Source organism: Aplidium turbinatum, chromosome 3 (genome assembly GCF_918807975.1).
Source record: "Aplidium turbinatum chromosome 3, kaAplTurb1.1, whole genome shotgun sequence".
Lineage (NCBI taxonomy): Eukaryota > Metazoa > Chordata > Ascidiacea > Aplousobranchia > Polyclinidae > Aplidium > Aplidium turbinatum.
In genome coordinates this window covers 9729149-9750573 of record NC_137474.1, presented here as the reverse complement: position 1 = coordinate 9750573, position 21425 = coordinate 9729149, and the positions used below count along the sequence as shown (strand labels likewise).

Sequence of the window (21425 nt, the reverse complement as noted above, 5' to 3'; positions counted from 1 at the left end):
GGGAGTTCCTTCCAAATGCTCACCTATTGGTGCACATCCCTGGAAAGGTAATTTAATACTGAATCCGATGCATGTAAAATTTAAGTGGCACGTGTTGCGGGTTATTGTTTTATTCAAGGTTTTTCGAAGGTATGTCAGGTCGCATTTTATGCCTCGCACTTATTCACGGATGACTTTTTTAGGCGGAAAGCGGAAAAACTATTCTGCCAGAATGACGGTGGTAAATAAAAGCCTAATTTTACTGTGACCTACTGAAGCAAGCACAACAGTTGTTGAAATTTGAATTTACAAGACTTTTTCGTATTTTAAAACAATCTATATCATGAGCTGGTGAGTTTGTTTTAAACTAAAATTGTGTTTTACACTGAGATTTGTTGTTCATAGTATACCTCTTTGTTTTGTGATAAGGTTATATTAGTTATGAACTTATCTATTGGCCTCTGCAGTTGTGCCGTCCGGGTAGAGGCTCTTTATTGACCAGTTTCATTTCAGCTTGGGTGCAGATGTTTTTCACGGGATGAGAAACGAGGAGCCACTTGTCGAGAGCCTCCTCGTTATCGACTTAAGAACTGACAAAAAATAACATACCCTCAATAGGCTTACAATATTTTTGAGACTTCAAAGCAGGACGCCTTAAAAGACCAAGACTCCTTAGCTGTAAACTTTACATTTTCCGATATTGATTGAATTATACCATTATTGATATTATTATATATGCCTACATTGAAAGCCATCCCGGTATTATCATTGACCGTATTGTATGTGATCGAGAGCATACGGTATGGTAAGCGCCAATTTTTCAAAAAACCTTGGGGGGGGGGGGCGAGAAAGGTGATGATGTCATAACCATAACGCTATTTTACTCAATGAAAATGGTCGTTGATTAAGCTTAGTGTCTTGTTTATATTGACACTTAGGTCACAAACCGAATTTATTAGAACTGTTGCTTGAAACGATTAGTTTTACACATGCAGTACCCCTAGTCGTAAAAATTTTGATATTGATAGCTCATAATTGGAACAGTTAGAAAACAAGCCGATTCATTTTCTTTTCGTGCGAGTGAATAACAACGATCAAGACAGTGAAGTTATCGAAATAAAACGCAAAAATCATGATCTCAAGCAGAGTGGAAACCCGTTATCAGTTTTATTAACCTTGTTTTGCTAATTACTTACCTTCCCAGCGTTAATACGGCGAAGTATTTTCTCTTCTGTTTTTTATCGAAAGTCTTTATGGTCTTTTATCAAATATCGTATATACTCGGGTAAAGGTGGAGATGTTCGCAAGTGATTTTTACCTCAAAAAGGCAGGTTCAACTTATACACTGGACAAACAGCTGTTGTCTCCAGCTCGGCAGTTTTCAAAATTAACACATTTTGCTGCGGCAAATTCATTGCCGACATAGATTACGGAGTGTGAAATGGTGTCGGCCAAAGTAAAAGTTTTGAATACGTTTATTTGCAGTGATTCAAACTTAATTTTTAAATTTAATGATTTCTTGTCAATTCTAAACTTTATGCACTTGTTGAGCAATGTGCAAAGCTCACTAGACAAAACAGCAGAAAAATCTGTTGCAAAACTTAGCAAAACATTAATCAAAACTTAGAAGTTCATTCATCTATTAATAAAAAAAAAAAAAATTTCTCTATCTGCAGCATCAAACCAGCTTCAAACTTTCATACCCTTGTCCCTCATAACTCTCAACAGCACAATTACCGGTAGATAAATTTTCCCCAAAGCTGTTAGAAGACTAATAAATTTTTCTTTGTTTTGCTAAAATAACACGGGATTCATATTACATGGCTTTCTTCTACTAGTATTTGCAAAGTGGTACAATTGGCTGACTGCTTTGGGTGCGGGTCAAGATGTTAAAAAGTGGGACTGTCCCGCCTAAAATGAGACAAATGGTAAGCCAGGTGCAACCTATTCCATACTCTGAACACTTTGTCCCCTGAAAAGATTCAACAGAGCTGAAGTCGCTGATCAGAGTTGTCGAAACAGTTGACCACGCTAAGTATCTTGAAATAATAGTTGATAAACCAAACCTCACTTTCCGGTTATGGTTATCGAATTAAGATTAGTGTTAAGGGTTAGTCATACTTATTTTGTGGTGGCCCATAAAAACGCAATGATTAATTCAAGGGGAGAATTTTAAAATGTTTGCCGAAACTCCGATCAGCGACATCGGCTTTAATCTATTTTTTTCTCTATCTTTTCAAGGGACGAAATCAGGGAACAAAGTATTCAGGGGACAGAATAGGTTGAATCCTGGTAATCCTACTAAATGGGAGCAGCTGAGGGATGACTGTGGTTTTTCGTTGCCTTCAGCTATTTATTGCATTTACATTTGTTGCAATAGCAGTAAAATATATATTGATTTTAGAAGTCAACTGCTATGTTGAATATAGCCTAGCTCATTGTTATGACAAACTGGGTTTTTTTTTCGGTTATTGACCGATTTTATAGCAAAATGTCCAAAAAAATGTATAGTCAATTCGGTCAAAAAAAAATAGTCAATTGACTATAACCAAAAATGACCAAAATAAATAAAAAATGATCGAATTTTTTCAAGTGATTTCGGACAAATAACCGAAAAGTCTCAGCGAAAAAAAAAACCAGATGACAAGAAGGAAATTGTATATATTAGTATAGGCCTATTCCATTGAAACAAAAATATAAAATTCTGTTAGAAATCAATTTGGGTGGCCTCAGCAATATTTGTTATATTGTCTTTGTGCAATAGTAATAAATGATATTGGTATAGCTTAGTTTAAACTAGATTCAACTTAGTTAAAACGACATCAAAAGTGATTCTTTGTGCATTTGCAATTTCTTGCTTGTATTATTTTGTTGTTTTACATATGGACAGCTTTATCTGATGCAAGTAAATAGAATAATAATACTATCTTGTAAAGAGATACAACTTTAAAAAAATAAATTTAGCCTAGCCTACTTGATCAAAATTCTCTGTTAAAATCAAAGCATTTCTTTAAAATGATAACTTTTATTCAGGTTACTTAGCCTATCCTTTGGTGCAAACGTAGTCGGTCACTAGATTTGTATCTATTCTGTTGTTTTCTCTTTTGATATAAGTTTGTTTCATTGACATGCTTGTTTAATGTTTATTTATTAAAAGAAACGAATGTGGCAGTAATTGTACTAAATGTTTCACAGGAACTTATTTAATCGACAAGCGAAACGAAGTCTCATCACAAAGGCAGAGGAAAGAGACTTTGAACGGGAATGTACGAAAATGCAGCAGTACGTAGTTTAAAATCTTGTTTTGACTAATGTAAACCATTTTTTATACATTGGTACGGTACATCTACCATAACTTTTTTTTCCTGAGATATTGCGTATTTAAAAATACAAATGACATTGGGTAATTGCATAATGCTTAAACAATAAACATATCAATTGCTTTATTGCACCGAAAGCCAGGAATAGTGTGGGGGTCCTGCTTTTGCAAGGTTTAGCTATTCTTTCTAATTTCAGTGATAAAAAAGTTGATTAATGAGTAGGGTGGAGTGAAAAAAATTTTTTTTTTCAAATCAAAAAATCAGATTAACCAAAAGTGGCGTATGGACCTAAAACCAACTTCTGAAAAGGTTTTGGGTTTGTGCCACCTACACCCAGGTGGCCCATAATTTTTAAAGGTCATCCGAGGGTCAAATTTCATGAAAATCTCATAACTTGGAAACCGGTTAAGCTAGAATGTTGGTTCTTGGCTTAAAATTTTCAGAAGGTCCATGTTTATATCTGTTATATTGCAACTTTTGTCTCTATTTCTACCACCTAAGCCAGAATTTGCCAAAATAAAGTTTTTGCCTAATTCTCATGAAAAACATAGCATCCATCATCATGTTCGATTTTCAAATGGAATCTTTAACAATAGAATATTGTAATAGCAATGATCAATGATCATCCCTCCCTTTTCTTTGCCGTTGCACCACATGATTTCTATGGAACTACACTGTTCATTGGTGCTTATTCATCCATGACATTCGGCTAGGTGCACATGGCTCAGTACAATTTGCAGTAACCTAGTGTAGGTGTTACTGGTGAGTTTCAGTTTGTCAGCTAATAAACCGATCATATAGAAATGCACTTGAAATAGCCTAGAATTGTTATGTTGATATTGCTGGCCCATATGCTGTATTTCTGTCAATGGGCATGTATGTTCGAAAAATTATGACAGTGCAGAAGTTTGGTTGTACTGTACTATCCTGCCCAATTGTATTTTGAAAATGTGAACTGTGTATTTTGAACGCTGCACATTTATTTTGTAAAATTCAGACCGTGAAACTATATTACTGAGTTTTGAAATAACCTTAAACTGTTGTTTAAAATGCTTACAAGAAAGGCTGTGACAAGGATTTGTGAACGTCAAGGAGAGTATAAGTTTAGGAGTACTGGTTCATTCCCTATGGGTGTTCTTCCCACAAAAAGAGATGTACTACAAAGATTGTTGCATGAGCGGAACTGGAGAACAAAAGCAGCAATTGTTAACATCGCTTCCGAACTTGTTGAGCGTTGGATTCACTGCAATGTTTATTGCATCACTGTAAATGGTGTAGTTTTTAGACTTCAAAAGGTAGTTAAAGATTTTAGATACATGGAATCTCGGCCTAAAAAAGGAAAATGGGCAGCTACAAAAAGTGCAAATTTGGAACTCAGGACAAAAGAATTTTTGCTTGATATTGATGATTTGTTTGATATATTTTGTCATGACCAAAAACAAAGACGTAAACTGGAAGAATTACATAAGCTGAAGATGAATGAGAAAGACTTTGCATTTTATCAAGATCAAAAGGGTCCAAGAATCGGAAAATGCCTTGACACAATTGAAACATTGGACACTTCAGATTTAAATTTTGTACAAAAAGTATGTTCAAACACAATTCAGGACAACATGCTTGCAACAACCTCTGTTAATGCTGTGTCATCGATATTGAGTTCAGAAACTGACACTAGTGATACTGGATGTTCAGAGGTATCATCACTAAGTGATAAGTATGTTAGCCCAAAGAAAAAAGTTCAGCAACAGAACCGTGCATCGCTTAGAGAAATTGCCCTGGTCTGTGAGAGGTATGAACTTTCAGACAGAGCTGGCGCAGCTGTAGCTTCAGCAACACTGAAAGCATTTGGCATCATAACTGACGACAATAAAACACATGTTATTGACAGAAGCAAATTGAGGAGACAACGAGAAAAATATCGAGCAGAAATAAGACAAACAGAGAAGGAGCTTTTCAGTCATGTGGATTCCATATTCATTGACGGAAAAAAAGATGCAACATTAATGATGGCCGAATCCCACGGGACATATTATCGCCAAACAAATATTGAAGAGCATTATGTGATCGTAGGTGAACCCGGTTCTTTTTACCTTTCACATGTAGCTCCAGAAGAGGGAACTGGTGTTAATATAGCCAAGACTATATTCAATGTCATTAAGGGCACATCGTTAGAAAAGGTGTTAAAGATTGTTGGTTCTGATGGAACAGCTACAATGACAGGTATCAAAAGTGGCTGTATTGCATCCTTAGAAGCTTTACTGGGACGGCCATTGCAATGGGTTGTATGCTTGCTCCATTTAAATGAGCTGCCACTAAGGCACATTTTCCAAGAACTGGATGGTCTTACAGCAGGTCCGGATTCATTCTCAGGACCTCTGGGTAAAAAGTTACATGGTGCAGTTTCTGAATGGAGCGTGGTGAAGTTCAAGGCTATTCCTAACCCAAAGTTTCCTGTCATCCCGAATGACATAATTGATGATTTAAGCAGTGATCAATATTATGCGTATCGAATAAGCTTTGCTGTCATGTTGGGATGTGTAGATGCTAACCTTGAGCTGCTAGAAGTTGGTGGATTATGTCACTCACGTTGGTTAACACTTGGGTGTCGTATACTGCGTTTTTATGTGTCTGAAGAAAATGCATCGCCAACATTGTGCACTATGGTGGAGTTTTTACTCAAAGTCTATTTCCCTAGCTGGTTCCAAATCAAGCTCAAGAGCAAGATTACTGATGGACCAATAAATTTCTACAGTATTGTTGATCGTGTGGTAAAGTTTCCAAAGAAAAATGTACGAGATATTGCATTGAAAGTTCTTCAAAGAAATGCATATTTTGCGCACCATGAAAATGTTTTGTTGGCAATGCTGGCAGATGACGATGAAAGCGTTCGCCGGCTTGGGGTTAATAAGGTGCTTAGCATGCGACGAGCAGCAGGACAGTATGTCATTGAAAATGAGGCATTTGATTGTGTTGATGATGGCAGCAACCTTCAAGAATTAACAACCACTGAAGAGTTTGGTCACAGTTCATATCAAGAAGTCCGAAAGTTTCAAATTCCAAAAATTAATCCAACTGCTAAAGTATATTATAAATTATATCTGAAAGCCATGTATAAGCCACCTGCATTACAACATTTGAAGAATGAAGATATTGAAGATTTTAGACAGAACAAGTTAAAACTCGAGCACCCATGTCACAGCCAAGCCGTTGAAAGGCATATTAAGCTGGTAACCGAAGCTTCATCAGCTGTCGCCGGATTTGAAAGAAGGGACGGTCATATACGTCAGAAAATAAGATCGCGAAAACTCATGAAGAGATTCAACACAAAGCAACAGTTCGCTACATAGCCAAATTCTTAATTTAGTATTTAATTAATAAACAATCAAGCAAGCATTTTCATAGGAGTGATGTTTAGAATAAGCTTAAATTGTTGGAACCAGTATCAACAAAACTAATATATTTTGCCGTGCTAGTTATTTCATAAACTTGTGCTGTGTATTGCTATTGGATACGTGTAAATACAAATGAGTTGATGTCATAGTTTCTGTAACACTCATTGCAAACAGTGGTGGATTAAGGTTAGCAACGGTCTTTACCAAAGCCCAGTCAGCCTTGCCCAAATTTGCAATGGATCAGAGTCGAAATATATTATTTCTGACTTTGATAGTCCTGATGTTTTCAGGTTGAAGGTTTTCAATATTTTTTTACCACATGATAATTTTTATAATGGACCCTGATTGTAAATAATTTCTTATTAATTTTATGGAAACCAAAGATGTTAATTTTGAAACTTAATGTCAAATAACATTGTAACATTATTGCATATGAGTCTTTGCTACATTATTTTTGTCATTGAGTTTTTTTGTCACATATCCAAGATTGTTGCTTGTATATCTTTTGTACTAACTACTTAGAAAGTATTTTAAGCAGTACTTAGTCAGTTTGTATCTATTATGCCTTAACACATAACTATAGGTGCAAATAGATCAAATATAGCATTTTCACGTCTTCACGTTACATAGCTTTCAAACTAAAACGTCATTTTTTATTATTATCAGCTTATGTAGTTAAAATAGAGACAAAAGTTGCATTAGAGCATATATAAACATGGACCTTCTGGAAATTTTAAGCCAAAAACCAACATTCTAGCTTAACCGGTTTCCAAGTTATGGGATTTTCATGAAATTTGACCCTCGGATGACCTTTAAAAATTATGGGCCACCTGGGTGTAGGTGGCACAAACCCAAAACCTTCTCAGAAGTTGGTTTTAGGTCCATACGCCACTTTTGGTTAATCTGATTTTTTGATTTGAAAAAAAAAAAATTTTTCACTCCACCCTATTAATGAGGAATAAAAGATGCAGCTGGCAATGGTGAAAGATTGTGTACCTACCCCTTTGGCCCTTTACTAGAGGTTTTTGTGTAATGTGTATTCAAACAGTGTGCTGTACAAAAAGTGGTGAGAAACTATGTGTAACCCATAATGCCTTTGGTTCACTGACATAATTGGTGGTTTAATTGTAAGAGTATTGCGAAAGTAAAGGAACAAATTCAATGCATGAAGTAATTACATACCGTATTGCTTCTACCGTATCTATTCGTTCACAAAAGCGAAACAACTTCACTTAATAAAGTTATGTTCAACAAAGTAATTGATGTAGTAAAGTTAAACCCATGATAAGCAAATGTTTTGAAAACTAAATTGTTATTTTCAGTGGTTTTGAATGAAAGGGATATCCAGTGCTGAAAGTCTACTTTTGGAAAGGTTTGCTTGATCAGGCATTTCAACCATTTTGCTCCTAAGTGTAGTACCGTATAATTATAGAATTGATACGATATGGACCACTCAAAACATATATATATATCTATTCTCACAGCTTAGAAGAATCAAGCAAAAAGATCAACAAAGATAGCAAGAAAATAGTTGCCGCAATTAACGCTCAGAGCAGAGCAGCAGGAAAAGTTGGCTTTGATTTGGCAAATGACCTTGCAGACAATGCAACACCATGTTTAAAAGAATTTGAACTTGCAATGAACAAACAAGCCATGTTGGCAGCTGACAAGGTTCGCACAAGTTTATCAATTTATTTCATAACAGTGCATGCACAATTGCACATTGCACAATACTGTTATTTTTATTGAAGTCGTTTCTTGACTTAAGTTGTAGATTTTCTCCTGTACAAAGTTGCACCATACCTTGTGAATGCAGATTATTCAACTGGTGTTTTATGTTAACTGTATCAACGTATGAATGAAGTGTTATCATCACATGACACAGTTATAAGAAAATTGTTCACACAAGCACTTGTTCTTAAAGGCCAATATGATCCAGCATTCGATCGTAACTCCCATGAAGCAGTACAACAATATATTTCCTAATACATCCATGCATATCAAAGCGCGAGAAAAGGCATTGCAAGAGTACAACAAAGTGCAGGCAAAACTTGAAAAGTATGAGGAAAAGGAACACACTGCTGCTAATACTGTCAAGATAGAAGCGGTTTGTAGTTTTGTTAGTAAATTTTGATTTAATCAACTTTAATGAGTGTTGACTACGTCTGTGTGATGCTCACATTTCAATGATGCTTATTCCACTTCCAGGTCAGAAAAGAGCTACAACCCGTGAAAGAAGATTTTGAGCAAAAAAATGCACTTCTAATGAAAGAACTTCCTGAACTTTACAATTCTAGATTATCCTTTTTTCACCCTTCTATGGAAGCACTGCTGAGCACGCAAGTATGTAATGTAGGGTAGCCTATTTGTCATCACATGATGTTAGTGCACGTATTTTCGTTTCATTTGTTTTTCTTGCGTTATGTTTTTTTTAAAGATGAACCAGTCCTGTGCTAAAAAAGTTCTATTTTTTCCCTTTCCAGTGATTTGTGTTTTTTGCGCCGAAATCTGCGACTTCACGCTTTCTTAGTCAAATTTTGCTATCTTACATTCTCGCTGTTTTCTCACAGTGCTGGTTTCACAAAGAAGCGCTGAAAACTTTGGACAGATGTGCAAGAGAAATGAATACAGATAATGAAGACGATGAAATCACCGACTCGAGTATAAATCGAATTCTTGAAGATATCAAGTTGCTTTCCATCACTGTGGATGATTAACAGGTGCCATTCAGAAGTCATCTCCTAACAATGAGAAGAACTGTTTGTTAAACTTGGTCTTTCCATTACTACAGTAATCGTTGTGATGGTCGAGCAAACCTTTTCCGTAACTTACTGCTCTTAATTAAAAGCCCTCAAGAACTAACTCAGTCCCGGTTACCGAGTTTGATGGTGTGCTGCTTTACTTGCAATCAAAGTGATGTTCTTGCGGAGCAATTGTTCCATTTACTACCCACTGTTTACCCCGCAGAACCCAGACCAACATAAACAAGTTGGAAAAACTTTACTTGAATCATATCTTGTACATAAGATAGTTAGCACAAAAAAAGACATTTGATCGTTCGTGGGGAATTTTTTTCCTTGTGACGTATACGTCACATTGGGTATTTACAGTACATTTTGACTTCGTGACCCCAGCCAACAAATCAGCCATTTTTACATTGATTTCACGTCTGCAGACGTAGAGTCAATGTAAAAATGACAGATTTTGTTGTCTGGGAGATTTACGTAATAATGGGCCTTTCGAAAGAACAATTTAGCAAAAAAAGCAAACCAAATGTATAATTGGCTGCACACAGATCTCAATTTTGAACACTGAAACTGATCAAACAATCTTGCATTATTCAGTAATGCCAGCATACATTTCAGACAAGAAAATCTACAAAACAATTTCTTCCACAAAACGCAATCTTACATTACATTTAGAGCAAAAACGTTTGTATTTTTTTCACATAATCTACATTGTCCTCTCATTAACTTTTGTTGGCCAGTGCGAAATGTTATCTTTTCTGACATCTCCGCATCGAAGGTTAGAAACCTTGCGTTTACTCAGAGGAAGAGGTGATGCAGAAGGACGGCCACACTTCCTCGAGGTATTTACCAAGATTAAGGCTGATGCAACTTGGCCCTGAAAGTGACGTTGAGACAGGATTCTTTTCTCTGGTAGTCCCAGCAACCGGTAGTGTCTTCTATAGAGCAGCCAACTGTTGACAAGGCCAATACAAACGATGTGCCAAACTAAATAAATTTACCATCTTCGAGATCGTATTCTGAAGCGATATTTGGCAAGAAATGAATCCAACATGTCTATGTCTCCCATGTATTGGTTGTAATTAAATATTTATGGATGGTATAGCCACCTGGACATGCTGTTTTTTGTCCAATTTGTTGCTGTTCTTCTGTGGATCAATGCAGGTTTGGGTCGAAAGTAGGGTGACGGCCTTTTTTGTCATACAACCGTACAGCAGTAATGTTATGATTAACTTCCACTCGATGGCCTAATGAGCCTCGGCCTGGTTTTTGAAGTTATTTTTCAGTTGCCGAGGTGCAGTTTGGCAGTCGGTTTTGTCAAACAGTACCAGTGAATAAAATCCATATGCATTGAGCTTTTCCAGAAGAGGGAACTGGTAAACAAATTGTCTGCAAACACCTTATAGTTGGAACTTTTTTCTGATGTCGAGTTTAATTTTATGATAACATCTCCACCTTGACCAAGTTGGCTACGTGTTCCATCATCCACTTGGTATACCCTACATCAAAATCATTCAACATGCCGCTAAAACCAGCTCTACCCCTACCTTGAATCCCCATGGGTGAGGTTTGCTCTTGATGCATGGTTTGATAGGGCTGGTCTGCTCCCTATATTGGCACATCATTTCATCAATTGAGCAATGTTCTTCAGGTGTAATTTTCAAACATTGCTCCTTGACGCCAGTGAACCATGGCCTTAATTTCCAATGCTTGTTTTTTTATCATTATCTGAAACCCCAGTATTGTCAAAAAGTGAAGCAAAGTCAATAGCTCCTGAAATCTATTACGAGGCATCACACTGGATACCGATTCATGGTTAGTATCATGTTCCCAATACTGCTTTACATTTCCCATTCTGACGAGTCCCATTTGAAAATACATACCTATCACTTGTTCAATTTCTTTCGTATTTGTATTTACATTTTTTCCAGACTTTTGTACTCTGTACAAATTTGTGCTCTCCACCAAGTTTTCAATCATAGCAGAAGTTATAAATTGCTGAAAACATTCAAATGGAGATTTTAACAGTTCATCATCAGGAGTTTGGATCGTAGGGCCTGTAAAAGTAGTATTAAGTGGAACGAAATTTTTCTTTTTCCTCTGATAGGATGCACTTGATCTGTAGGATGAATTGCTTGCTGTTTGTGGAATCAAGTGAGACAGAGGATGATCATCATCACTAGTGTCAGTTCAGGTCAGTGAACTGTGAACGATTTCTCATCAGAAAAAATGATTTCATCTGTGTCCATATCATCTTTCAGTTTGTTGAGGAGAATCTTTGCTCGAGTCAATCATTTTTCTTTTTGGAGATCCGTGAGGTGCTGGCAGGTTTGCATTTTGAAAGGCGACAACTTCAACTCAGTTTTAACAATTCTTCTCATGTTTTTTTCACCCACATCCATGTCATGAGCCTTCTCCTCTTGGATCTCTTTGGGTTACGCCTAACACGAGCTTTGGAGTCCTAGCAGTTTGTGATCTTCCACTTCGAGGTCGATCTGCAGTATTTCCAAGTTCATCAAATCTCTTCACATTGTGATAAATTGAATCTTGACAACAGGCGTCATCTGAGTCACTATCTTCCGCAAATTCTTCAACCTCACTTTCATCTTCATTTATCATTTCCAATATATATATACTCCATGCTCACATGATTCCGAGAAGCCATAATGTTGCCTATTGGAAATTGAAAATGCTTTTAGGATGTTCCTATAGAAAAACAATTTTCATTTTTACTCAATTGGCCTATTATTACAACTCAAAACTAGCCCTACAATCAATTTTTTTAACAAAAATCTATTTTAACTAATTAAATAATTAGTTCTAATTTACAATTTACAGCATGTAGGCCTATGTGATTTAACAACAAAAAAGCTTTCTTATAGCACACGTGTTAGCCATGTCATCATGTAGAAATACCATATCACATTTTCAGTACAAAATATACTATATCATAAATACTAACTAAAAATACTGTGTCTAAATTATCACATGCTTATCTACTAATATGTAATGCAAGAAAGCCGGAGTGACACCGGTGTAACAGTAAAACATTTGTTGATGAAAAAAGACTAAGAGAACACATATTTCAATAGAAATCAGTTCAAGCAAAACACTGATAGTTGTAGAACAGTTATGTCATCAAAGTAAAAACTGATAAACTTACTTTTAGAGCAGTAGATGGGTGGCTAACTTTCACTACCTGGGTTGCCAGGTTTCTTTAAGCAAAACATATAAATTTTTTTCCAATATCAGGACAGATCAATACCAAATCAGGGGTCAATCTTAACTTTTTTTTTCACTAGCCGACCGGACTAGTTGCTCCCTGTTTTCACTAGCTCGCACGATTTTTTACTAGTCCGACCAGTTTACTGACTTTTCACATGTCTGGATGACGTATGAAGGTGTGTCGTGATTGCCTGGTAGCCAGAAATCATGTTCTTCATTCCTCGCTCCACGTGAGCCATCCACCTCGTACCTCCTACACAACTTGGTACGACTACACTTTGCCCCAGTGCTTTACAAGTATTTTTCAGATTGCTCCTGTTGAGAGCACTATTGTGATAAAACAAATAGAGGCTCAACAGTAAAGCACTCAAGCTAGTGTACAGTGGACAAGACTTGAGAGCATCCTTGTACGCCAACTCTAGCCTGTTGGCAAAGCAGTGTATGGACTGCAGTGCTGGTAGTTGATGGCGCAAGATGGCTGAAACTCCGTTTTTTTGCCTAACATAACGGCTGCCCCATCTGCACCAAGAGCTACCAGCTGTTTCAGTCATGATTTATCATCACCTTCGTCACTAGCAAGAGGGGTTACTGAATTGATGATGACTGTAGTGATCGACTTGGCATCAGCTTTGTCCACATTTTCAATTGCCACAAACTGGCATGTTATCACTCCTTGCTGTGCAAATCTGATGTACACAATTTCTGCTTCCTGAATGGAAGCATCCGTTGTGCCATCAGATATAACAGACAAGAATTTGGCCCTTTTGATCTCTTTCGAGAGCAGATTCCGCTCCACCTGAGCTATGAAATGAATGAACTTCTCGGCCTGCTTGTCATTCCGATATGTGGACCCAACATCAATGCCTTTAGCTTCATCAAGATTGGACATCCACGTAATGTCGGCATAAGGTATAATGTCTTGCAATCGCGTGGCAGGATTTAAAATATACAGTCAATGGAACATTACATGTTAGCCCAATTGAACATCAATCATTTAGTGAAGTAACACGATGTAACAATATATTCTCAATTATTTCATGGACACTAAACTTTTGCCTAAAAAGTTTATCCAAACGATCCACCTCTTGCTTGTTAATCTTGTCCAGCATGATTTCACCCAGGCTGGCACGTGGAGGTAAGTTTAGGACATTTTCTCTGACGGCAGCCTTGTATGACTCACTCTGCTGATGGGATTTGGTTGACTCTAATTTAAAATTGTCAGTCCCATCTTTAAAGGCATTCTTGTATCCCGCCGCAGAAAATTCGGAATGCTTCTGACAGATTCTACAGGACATCATGATGCTTTCTTCGTCATAATTCAACCATGGAAATCGAGATTTCCATGTGGAGGTAAATTTAGGACATTTTCTCTGACGGCAGCCTTCTTGTGTGACTCACTCTGCTGATGGGATTGGTAGGCACTTTTACGTACTGCACTGCCCGAAGAGGCAACCGCAACCATGCGTATCGTATATGACATTACTGGTGTTTTAGTCACAACTTTTCTCATAAACTCCATTGTTTGCAGTCACTACGATTCTTCTTGCACTCAGTTCAGTTGAAGAAGAAAAAATAGTATTAGCAGAGGGTGGGAATCGAACCCATGCAATCGAAATTATTACTCCTCTGCCCTAACTATTAGGCAATGTTGGTTGTGGCGATGCATGCAGTTAAATTTCTTTGTATCAAAATCTTTCGATAAAGACGACCAGTTAATCACGTGTTGAGTCATGTCACGCATGATAGCGCTACCAACGTCAGCGATGTCGTATGTCACGCATGGTTGCGGTTACCTTTTCGGGCAGTGCAATACGTAAAAGTGTCTACCGATGGGATTTGGTTGACTCTAATTTAAAATTGTCAGTCCCATCTTTAAAGGCATTCTTGTATCCCGCCGCAGAAAATTCGGAATGCTTCTGACAGATTCTACAGAACATCATGTTGCTTTCTTTGTCATAATTCAACCATGGAAATCGAGATTTCCATGCCATTTTAAAATTCCTTAGCCGTTTTTGGTTTTCATAAACTTGATCTCTTGCTCTTTTTCGTGTTTCCTCCTTATTATCTGTTCTCTTCCTCTTTTCATTTGGATTCGAACCTCCTGACAAATATTTTCACATTGACATTCTAACAAACTAAGGACTAAAGATTAATAAAATTGAAGCTTTTCTCTGAGTGATTGTAACTAGCAGCTGCAAAGCCAACAATATATCGATATATCAACAAAAAACGTTAATTTCGCTAACTGCTGCTTGCTGGGATGCTGGCTTTTCTGTGCTGGCGTGCTCACTACTACCACGTGTCGTGTCTAGCAAAGTTGCGAGAAAAAAGTAGTCACGTGGTCAGTTGACCGACTTTGCAGCCTTCTTTGTGCAATTTTGCCTCTGGCAAACAAAGTTTTGCAGTATTTCAGAGTGACGTCGCCAATCGCGATTTTGTAAACCAAAACTTTTCACCGGCGAATATTTTCACTAGCCAATCGGACTAGTAGGCTACTGCAACATTTCTACTAGTTCGCGCAAATTTTCACTAGCCATTGGCTAGCAGACTAGCGTTATGATCGAACTCTGCAAATCTAAATATAACAATGAAATTTGTACATATAACAGTGAAGAAAAATCCACAATTTGAGTCCCACGGGGTCGGGATTGGGACATTTATGTCCCAACAGACAGCAATAAAACACAACGTATTTATACTGTACTTGCTATCAAATGCTATACAATGCACAGGTGGTGAAATAGCGCCCTCGGAATTAATCCATTGAAATCAATAAGCTTACATGTCTGTTTAAAACCTGGCCAACATTTCTTTTGTGATGACCAGATCTTTACAGCATTTGTTCTTTATCATCAAAGAGTTGCGAATTCATGTTACTGCTTGAAGCACTTTGATTCCCATAGGACTTCGATTATCTCGATTATCAGTCTTGATAGCATTGACATATGAGAACTCGCGTTCGACAAATGCATTGGATACTAGAGAACTTAAGCAAGCCAAGGTATATATAGCCAGACTTTTATAAGGGTAGGAACCAGTCCATCCTTAAATTCATGAATTTTTGCCCATAACTCGATAGTGTTATCTGGCCGGGTGCCAGATAACACTATCTTAGGCATGAAGAACCTACTTAGAAAGTAGGTTCTTCATGCCAAGACTGAAGAAAAATTTTCCGGTTTTGTTCATCCAATGCAATTGTATTAAACAGCAGATGTTGGAATTGGAACTGATTGAAAGCAAGACGTTCTATATGGGATAAAATTTTGGAGGGTTTCAAGAAGGCAAGGCCATTAAAAATTTCTTTGTTGTCTGGTAAACTTGCTTTTACTTGAGCAATTAAAGCAACAAGAAATTGTTTGCACATGTCTTGCACACAATCGACCTGATTTCCAAACTGTTGATTGCTGTTGCACAAACGCAGTGCTTCACTTTGGAACAGGCTGCCAAAGTCTATCCTGTTAAGGGTATATTCCCTCCTATCAACATCTGAAACTCTTCTTTTAAGAGAAAGATAATAGAGGTGTAGCTTTTGAAATTACTTCTGGGTCAACATTCGTTCCTTGACAGGGTTTATTGATAATATCAAATTCTCTCACTATATAGGTGTGAGGAAACACACATTGTTGTGTTGAAAATGAATTCCTAGTTCCGCCCGTGAACTCACACCCATACATGAGAAGTATAAAACAAATGAGAACTTTAATGTACAAACGTTACCACCCAGTATATCGTAGACACATGAAAATAGCAAGACATAACTTGCACGTCAGCGACCAGCGCAATAGGCTTCCGGCGGAAGCACGATAAAACACCAACCAATGGGTTAACCAAGTCAGGACCCTGCATTAAGGCATTATTTAAGCATGTGCCATAGTGTTTAGCACTTAGCAGCACAGTCAAACACAAACCTCACCTGATCGGGCTTCCAAGGGTTAAGCACAGGGTGATGAGGAAGATACCACTCTGGTCCTTGGCATATAGCGTCGACTGGCATTTCTTCGGCGTATCCCTTATCTACTTAAGACTGAATTTGATCGAAGTACGTCATTTCTTTTTAAGCGCCTTTTCAAAGAACACAATCGTTTGGAAGCCATATGTCGGCTTCCGTCAGGCAAGACGGCATCCTTTCTCCAAGACATTGGTGAATAGTACTGACCTTGGGTGTGGGTAACTTGATCTTCAAGCAATTTGAAGACATTCCTGTCTTCTTTGGACGTGGGACGCAGCACATTATTCGGCTCGAAGTCCCGAAACAATGACCTTTGTATTTCTTCATCGACGTGATTGTCCATTTGAATAAAATAGTACTGCAATCCATCCTTTCGATTGCTTTCTAAAGCGGGGCCCAGCAAAAACCAACCGAAAGGTGTGAGAACGGCGTTTGGTTGTTTTCCATCGCCTACTTTCATTTCCAGAATCCTGTGCACGTTTGAACAGTCAAGCCCGATTAGCATAGAAACCCGAACCTCGATCAGAGGCAGTTTCTCCAAGTCAGCTTTGCTTAATGTTTTGTAAGGTTGAATAATGAATAGGCAATTGTTTTACACAAATTATGTAATTAAATGAAACTTCGACGTTTCACTTGCAATCCCTTCCACGGTCATGTCTACATGAAACCGTTTTAGTGGAGATAGTTCCTTTGTTAAAGTCAAAACGCTGACTTTTACTGGTTTGCCACATTTGCCAAGTTGGCATATTGGCTGCTCATCGCAAAACAACGTTTCAGACCCATTATCCAAGAAAACATAAGTCTCAATCACCTTTTTTCCGGCTGTAACTTTCACAGGTTCGAAATCCTTATGACACTTGTTTGGAACAATAGAAACTTGTAGTGTCTTGCTCCTTCTTCTTTGAAGAGGCCTCTTTGAAATTGCCTTCCTTGACGGGCTGAGACCTGTGTAAAATACGGCTGTTTTGCCGCAGTCTGTTACAGTGCATAAATAGTTACTTTTGCAGTTACTGCTAAAGTGAGGGCCGAGAGCCCGAGACATACAAAGCATAACTTCTTTCTTTTGAAAAATTCCATTCTTTCTTGGATGGGTAGTTTGCCAAGATCTCTGCAATTGTATGTAGCGTGTCCTTTTGAGCAATACTCGCATTGTAAACATCGTGGGAAATCATTGATGGAGGGTTTTCTATAAGCTTGCTGCTTTGCATTGTTGCTATGTGGGTTACTAACAGAGACAGTCGTCGGTCGCACATAGCTTTCGTTTCGAGAAGTCATTGTCACTCCGTCCCTTGCTTGAAGCTGAATTTAAAAAGGTAAACTCTTCCGGGTAAGCTTGAAGAAGTTTAGATTTTTCCTCTACAAACACAACAAAATCTTTAAAGTTTGGTTTACGCTCTTCAGTCTTCGTTATTGTAAATTGTTGCATATCTGACCTTCCACTGTTCAAACATCGAAGAGGGTAACTTTTCTGCCAATTTTTGCAAGCAATCGATGCTGCTAAGGTCGGTGTAGTCGCCTACCTCTTCCAACGTCATTAGACATCTTTTTAACCGATTAGAGAAATTTGAAGTGTCTAATTTGCTCGCTTTCCTAATATTTAGCGCTTTCATTAGACTACACTGAAATGCCTCAGCGGTTTGCCAAACCGTTTGTGCAACACTTTGCGCGCTTCTTGGTAGCCCCTTTCGGACGACAAAATTGAACTACAGTGCGCAACTGCTTCTTTAGCCGCACCCTCGGTGTGTTGTAGAAGCATAGCTAACCTTTGCTGATAGCTGTAGTTTTTACCGTCTACGTTTTCAGTAAAGAACCTCACAATCACAAAGGTACAATGTGATTTTGGGTCCTTGTGAAAGGTGGCGCATTCTGACCTGGCAAATTGTCTCCATGGCGGAGAGAATCTTTGTCCTTGGTTTGAAGTCACAAATGTCTGAGAAACTTGAAAAGGTTCACCAGACACATGAAAGGTATTAGACCTATTAACGTAGTTTATGGCAAAGTTTTCCTTTCTGGGGCTTCAACAACAAGGGCTTCAACTTCAACACATAACTTGACCCTTTCCTTGCAAGTTTACCTGAACAACACGAAGGATATGTCGGCGTAGCCAAGAACGTGTCGGAAACGCTAAGATTGCTGCCAACTGAGGTCGCAACGTTCATAGGACTAGTGAAAGGAACAGGTTCACCAGGCGACCGTGAACATAAAGAAACATATGCCCTGAGAATAGGTGGGGATAGAAATTCTCTTCCCGATTTAACTTCAGGCTCATGTTCATTTAACAAATCAGGCTGGAAAATGTCAGGACCGTTACTCTGTCTGCTGCTTCTGCCTTTCGATGAGCAGATAAAGCTTCTAATCTCTTTTGTTGACTATCCAGAAGCTGCATCTGCAAATGTTGCTTTTTTTCCAATGCGGCTTTCTCTTGTCGCAATTGGGTTTTCTTTTGGGACACTTTGAGGTCAAATTTATTTTGACTATCTATTGACAATAGATTAGCCAGCACAAGCTCTCTATCTAATTTAGCTTGACGACGTACCCTTTCGGAAGCTGTTGTTGACGCAACCGATCGAACAGAAGGAGTGTAGCTTTTCTGTTCTGAAAACTCGTAATGAAAATTCTTGAAAAAGTCATCGTCCTGCTCTGTGGACACTGGGACCCTGACTTGGTGGTCTGTAGAGTTACTATTTCTGCGAGATGCATCCTCAGTCATGATGCAAAGAGCAACCTACTTTATTCAATCGAAAAAAAAAAAGAAGAAAAAAAATAATTGTCAGTACCAATTAGCAATAAGCAAGTAAGCATAGCTTATAATTGGTTGAAACATTTAAAAACACTAGCAAACCTAAATAGTATATAAAATTTGACATCTTCAGCATCTCAGTGGGAATAACCACCAGTTTTATAGGCTACATAGATTCAATGTCGGCACACATAGCATCAACATGGAAAAGATGGGTTTTGCCTGGTAGGATTGCTAAACACTTAAACATAACTCACTTGACAAGTGAACATGCTTCCTGGTAGAGCTCCATCCTGCAACTCATCCTTCATACCCACTCGTGGAAAGATGAAACCTGGTAAGACAAATGTCCTGCTGCACTCATGCAGCAAATAAATGTCACATTCTGTTCTCGCTCTTGACTAGTTATCGAGCCAACTTGATGTTTTCCCTTCTTAGCCAAAACTTTTGACAATTTCTGAACAACGTTTATGCCAGATTCGTCCATATTATAAATTCTAGCAGCACTTAAGGTGTTTTTTTCATGAATTTCATGTATGAGTTCAAAAAATTAGCTATCGGTGGTTTGTTAAATCCGGATGCTTTCGCTAGTGACGTTGCCTCAGGGGATCGAAGAGATATTTTTTGATGCCTTTTTAGAAATTCTTTCTCCCATTCATAGCCAGCAATTTTCTTTTCTTTGTTGAATCTAGTAGAAATGTTATTTGCTTCTGTAATTCGGAATGCAAGCTTTTGAAGGTCCATCAATGTCAAGACATAAAATCTGGACTCCATATCTTCAATATGCTTGGCCGATTTGGTTTTTAATCTCTTTCGGTAAGTCAGGAGATCTTCTTAATATCTCGCAGCCGCCAAGAGCAATCTTGTTCATGTTTTTCAGTCTTATAAGAGGAGTCGTTTTGGGGGCATCAAACTGTTTGGCTGCTTTTTTTTGTACCCGTTATACCATTTCTTACAGCCTCTATTGCATGTCGCATCGCTTCTTCATCCCACTTTCCATACACTCCTTTGCTTTTACGCTCAGTTCTTGAGGTCATGTTTGTACCAAGTTCAAGATCAGAAGGATCACGAAATGACAATTTGACTGTTTGATTAACTGTGTTACAAATAGCAGAATATTCACTGCTAAAGTTAATAGGCATACTTATCAGTATAGCCTATGTCAACAAAAAGTTAAATGTGAAGGCTAAAATATACCTCTCAATACTTTTCTATCATTTAGCAAGGATTAACTCGTCAACCAACTCATCGGCATCTGGTTGGTTAATTGCATTCCACATCTCATGCTTAAATTCACACATTTTTTTCTCCACACCTAAAAATCCTTTCATCAGCAAGGACAATTCCTTGGATGAAGACACTTGTTTATTCACATTTACCACCCCAGAACCACTTTGCTCACTGATACTTGAATGGCTGGCCACAGAACTCACACCGAGTACAGCCCCATTGTCACTTTCAACAACCACATTGTTGCTCGTGTCAGATTGCTCCGACATGTTCTTACACTGATAGGTAACACGAGATCTAAGATTATAGTTATGCTGACTTTGGTGCATTCAACCAAGTTCGCTGAATTAGGCTACACCACTAGCAAACACAAGATAAGCACTAACTATGAGCTTACTATTAAACAAAGTCTTCACAACTTTAACAAATCTAAGATAATTAACACAACACAAGAGTTAACCCAACACTAAGCAAGTTACAATATCAACACAAAATGAGTTAACTTCACAACTGGGTTACACAAACAACTTATCCGTAGCGCCAGAGAGCTCTGTCTCTGACGTCACGTTTCACGTCATTAGAATTGTTCCAGAAGTTCTGGCCCAGAAAGCACATACCGCGAACTGCCTTGCACGTCTCAGGAATTCAATTCAGTAATCAACCTTTTGTAAGGCGCTATGCCGAGTTCCAACCATGGTTCATCGTTATGTAGATTTGCAGTCGTGTTGCGTTGTATGATCGTATGTAAAATTCGCTGGTCCAAACTAGAACCTTTCTTAAAGAAGCTTAAATCATGATTTTAAAATCAGTATCAAAAACCAGTAGCAAAAATTAGTGTTAAAA

General features: G+C 38.0%; 1 protein-coding gene and 1 pseudogene across 1 annotated transcript; one reads left to right on the top strand and one right to left on the bottom strand.

Moving 5' to 3' along the window:
* Positions 1 to 206: 206 nt before the first annotated feature.
* Positions 207 to 9579, top strand: LOC145767427 (bridging integrator 3-like). Its single transcript, XM_082579245.1, has 6 exons — positions 207 to 330; positions 3175 to 3261; positions 8176 to 8362; positions 8616 to 8798; positions 8900 to 9034; positions 9262 to 9579. Exons 1-6 carry the CDS (start codon positions 323 to 325, stop codon positions 9406 to 9408), a joined length of 747 nt encoding a protein of 248 aa, XP_082435371.1. The 5' UTR covers positions 207 to 322; the 3' UTR covers positions 9409 to 9579.
* Positions 9580 to 19659: 10080 nt separating this feature from the next.
* Positions 19660 to 20389, bottom strand: LOC145766526 (uncharacterized; annotated as a pseudogene).
* Between the last annotated feature and the right edge of the window lie 1036 nt (positions 20390 to 21425).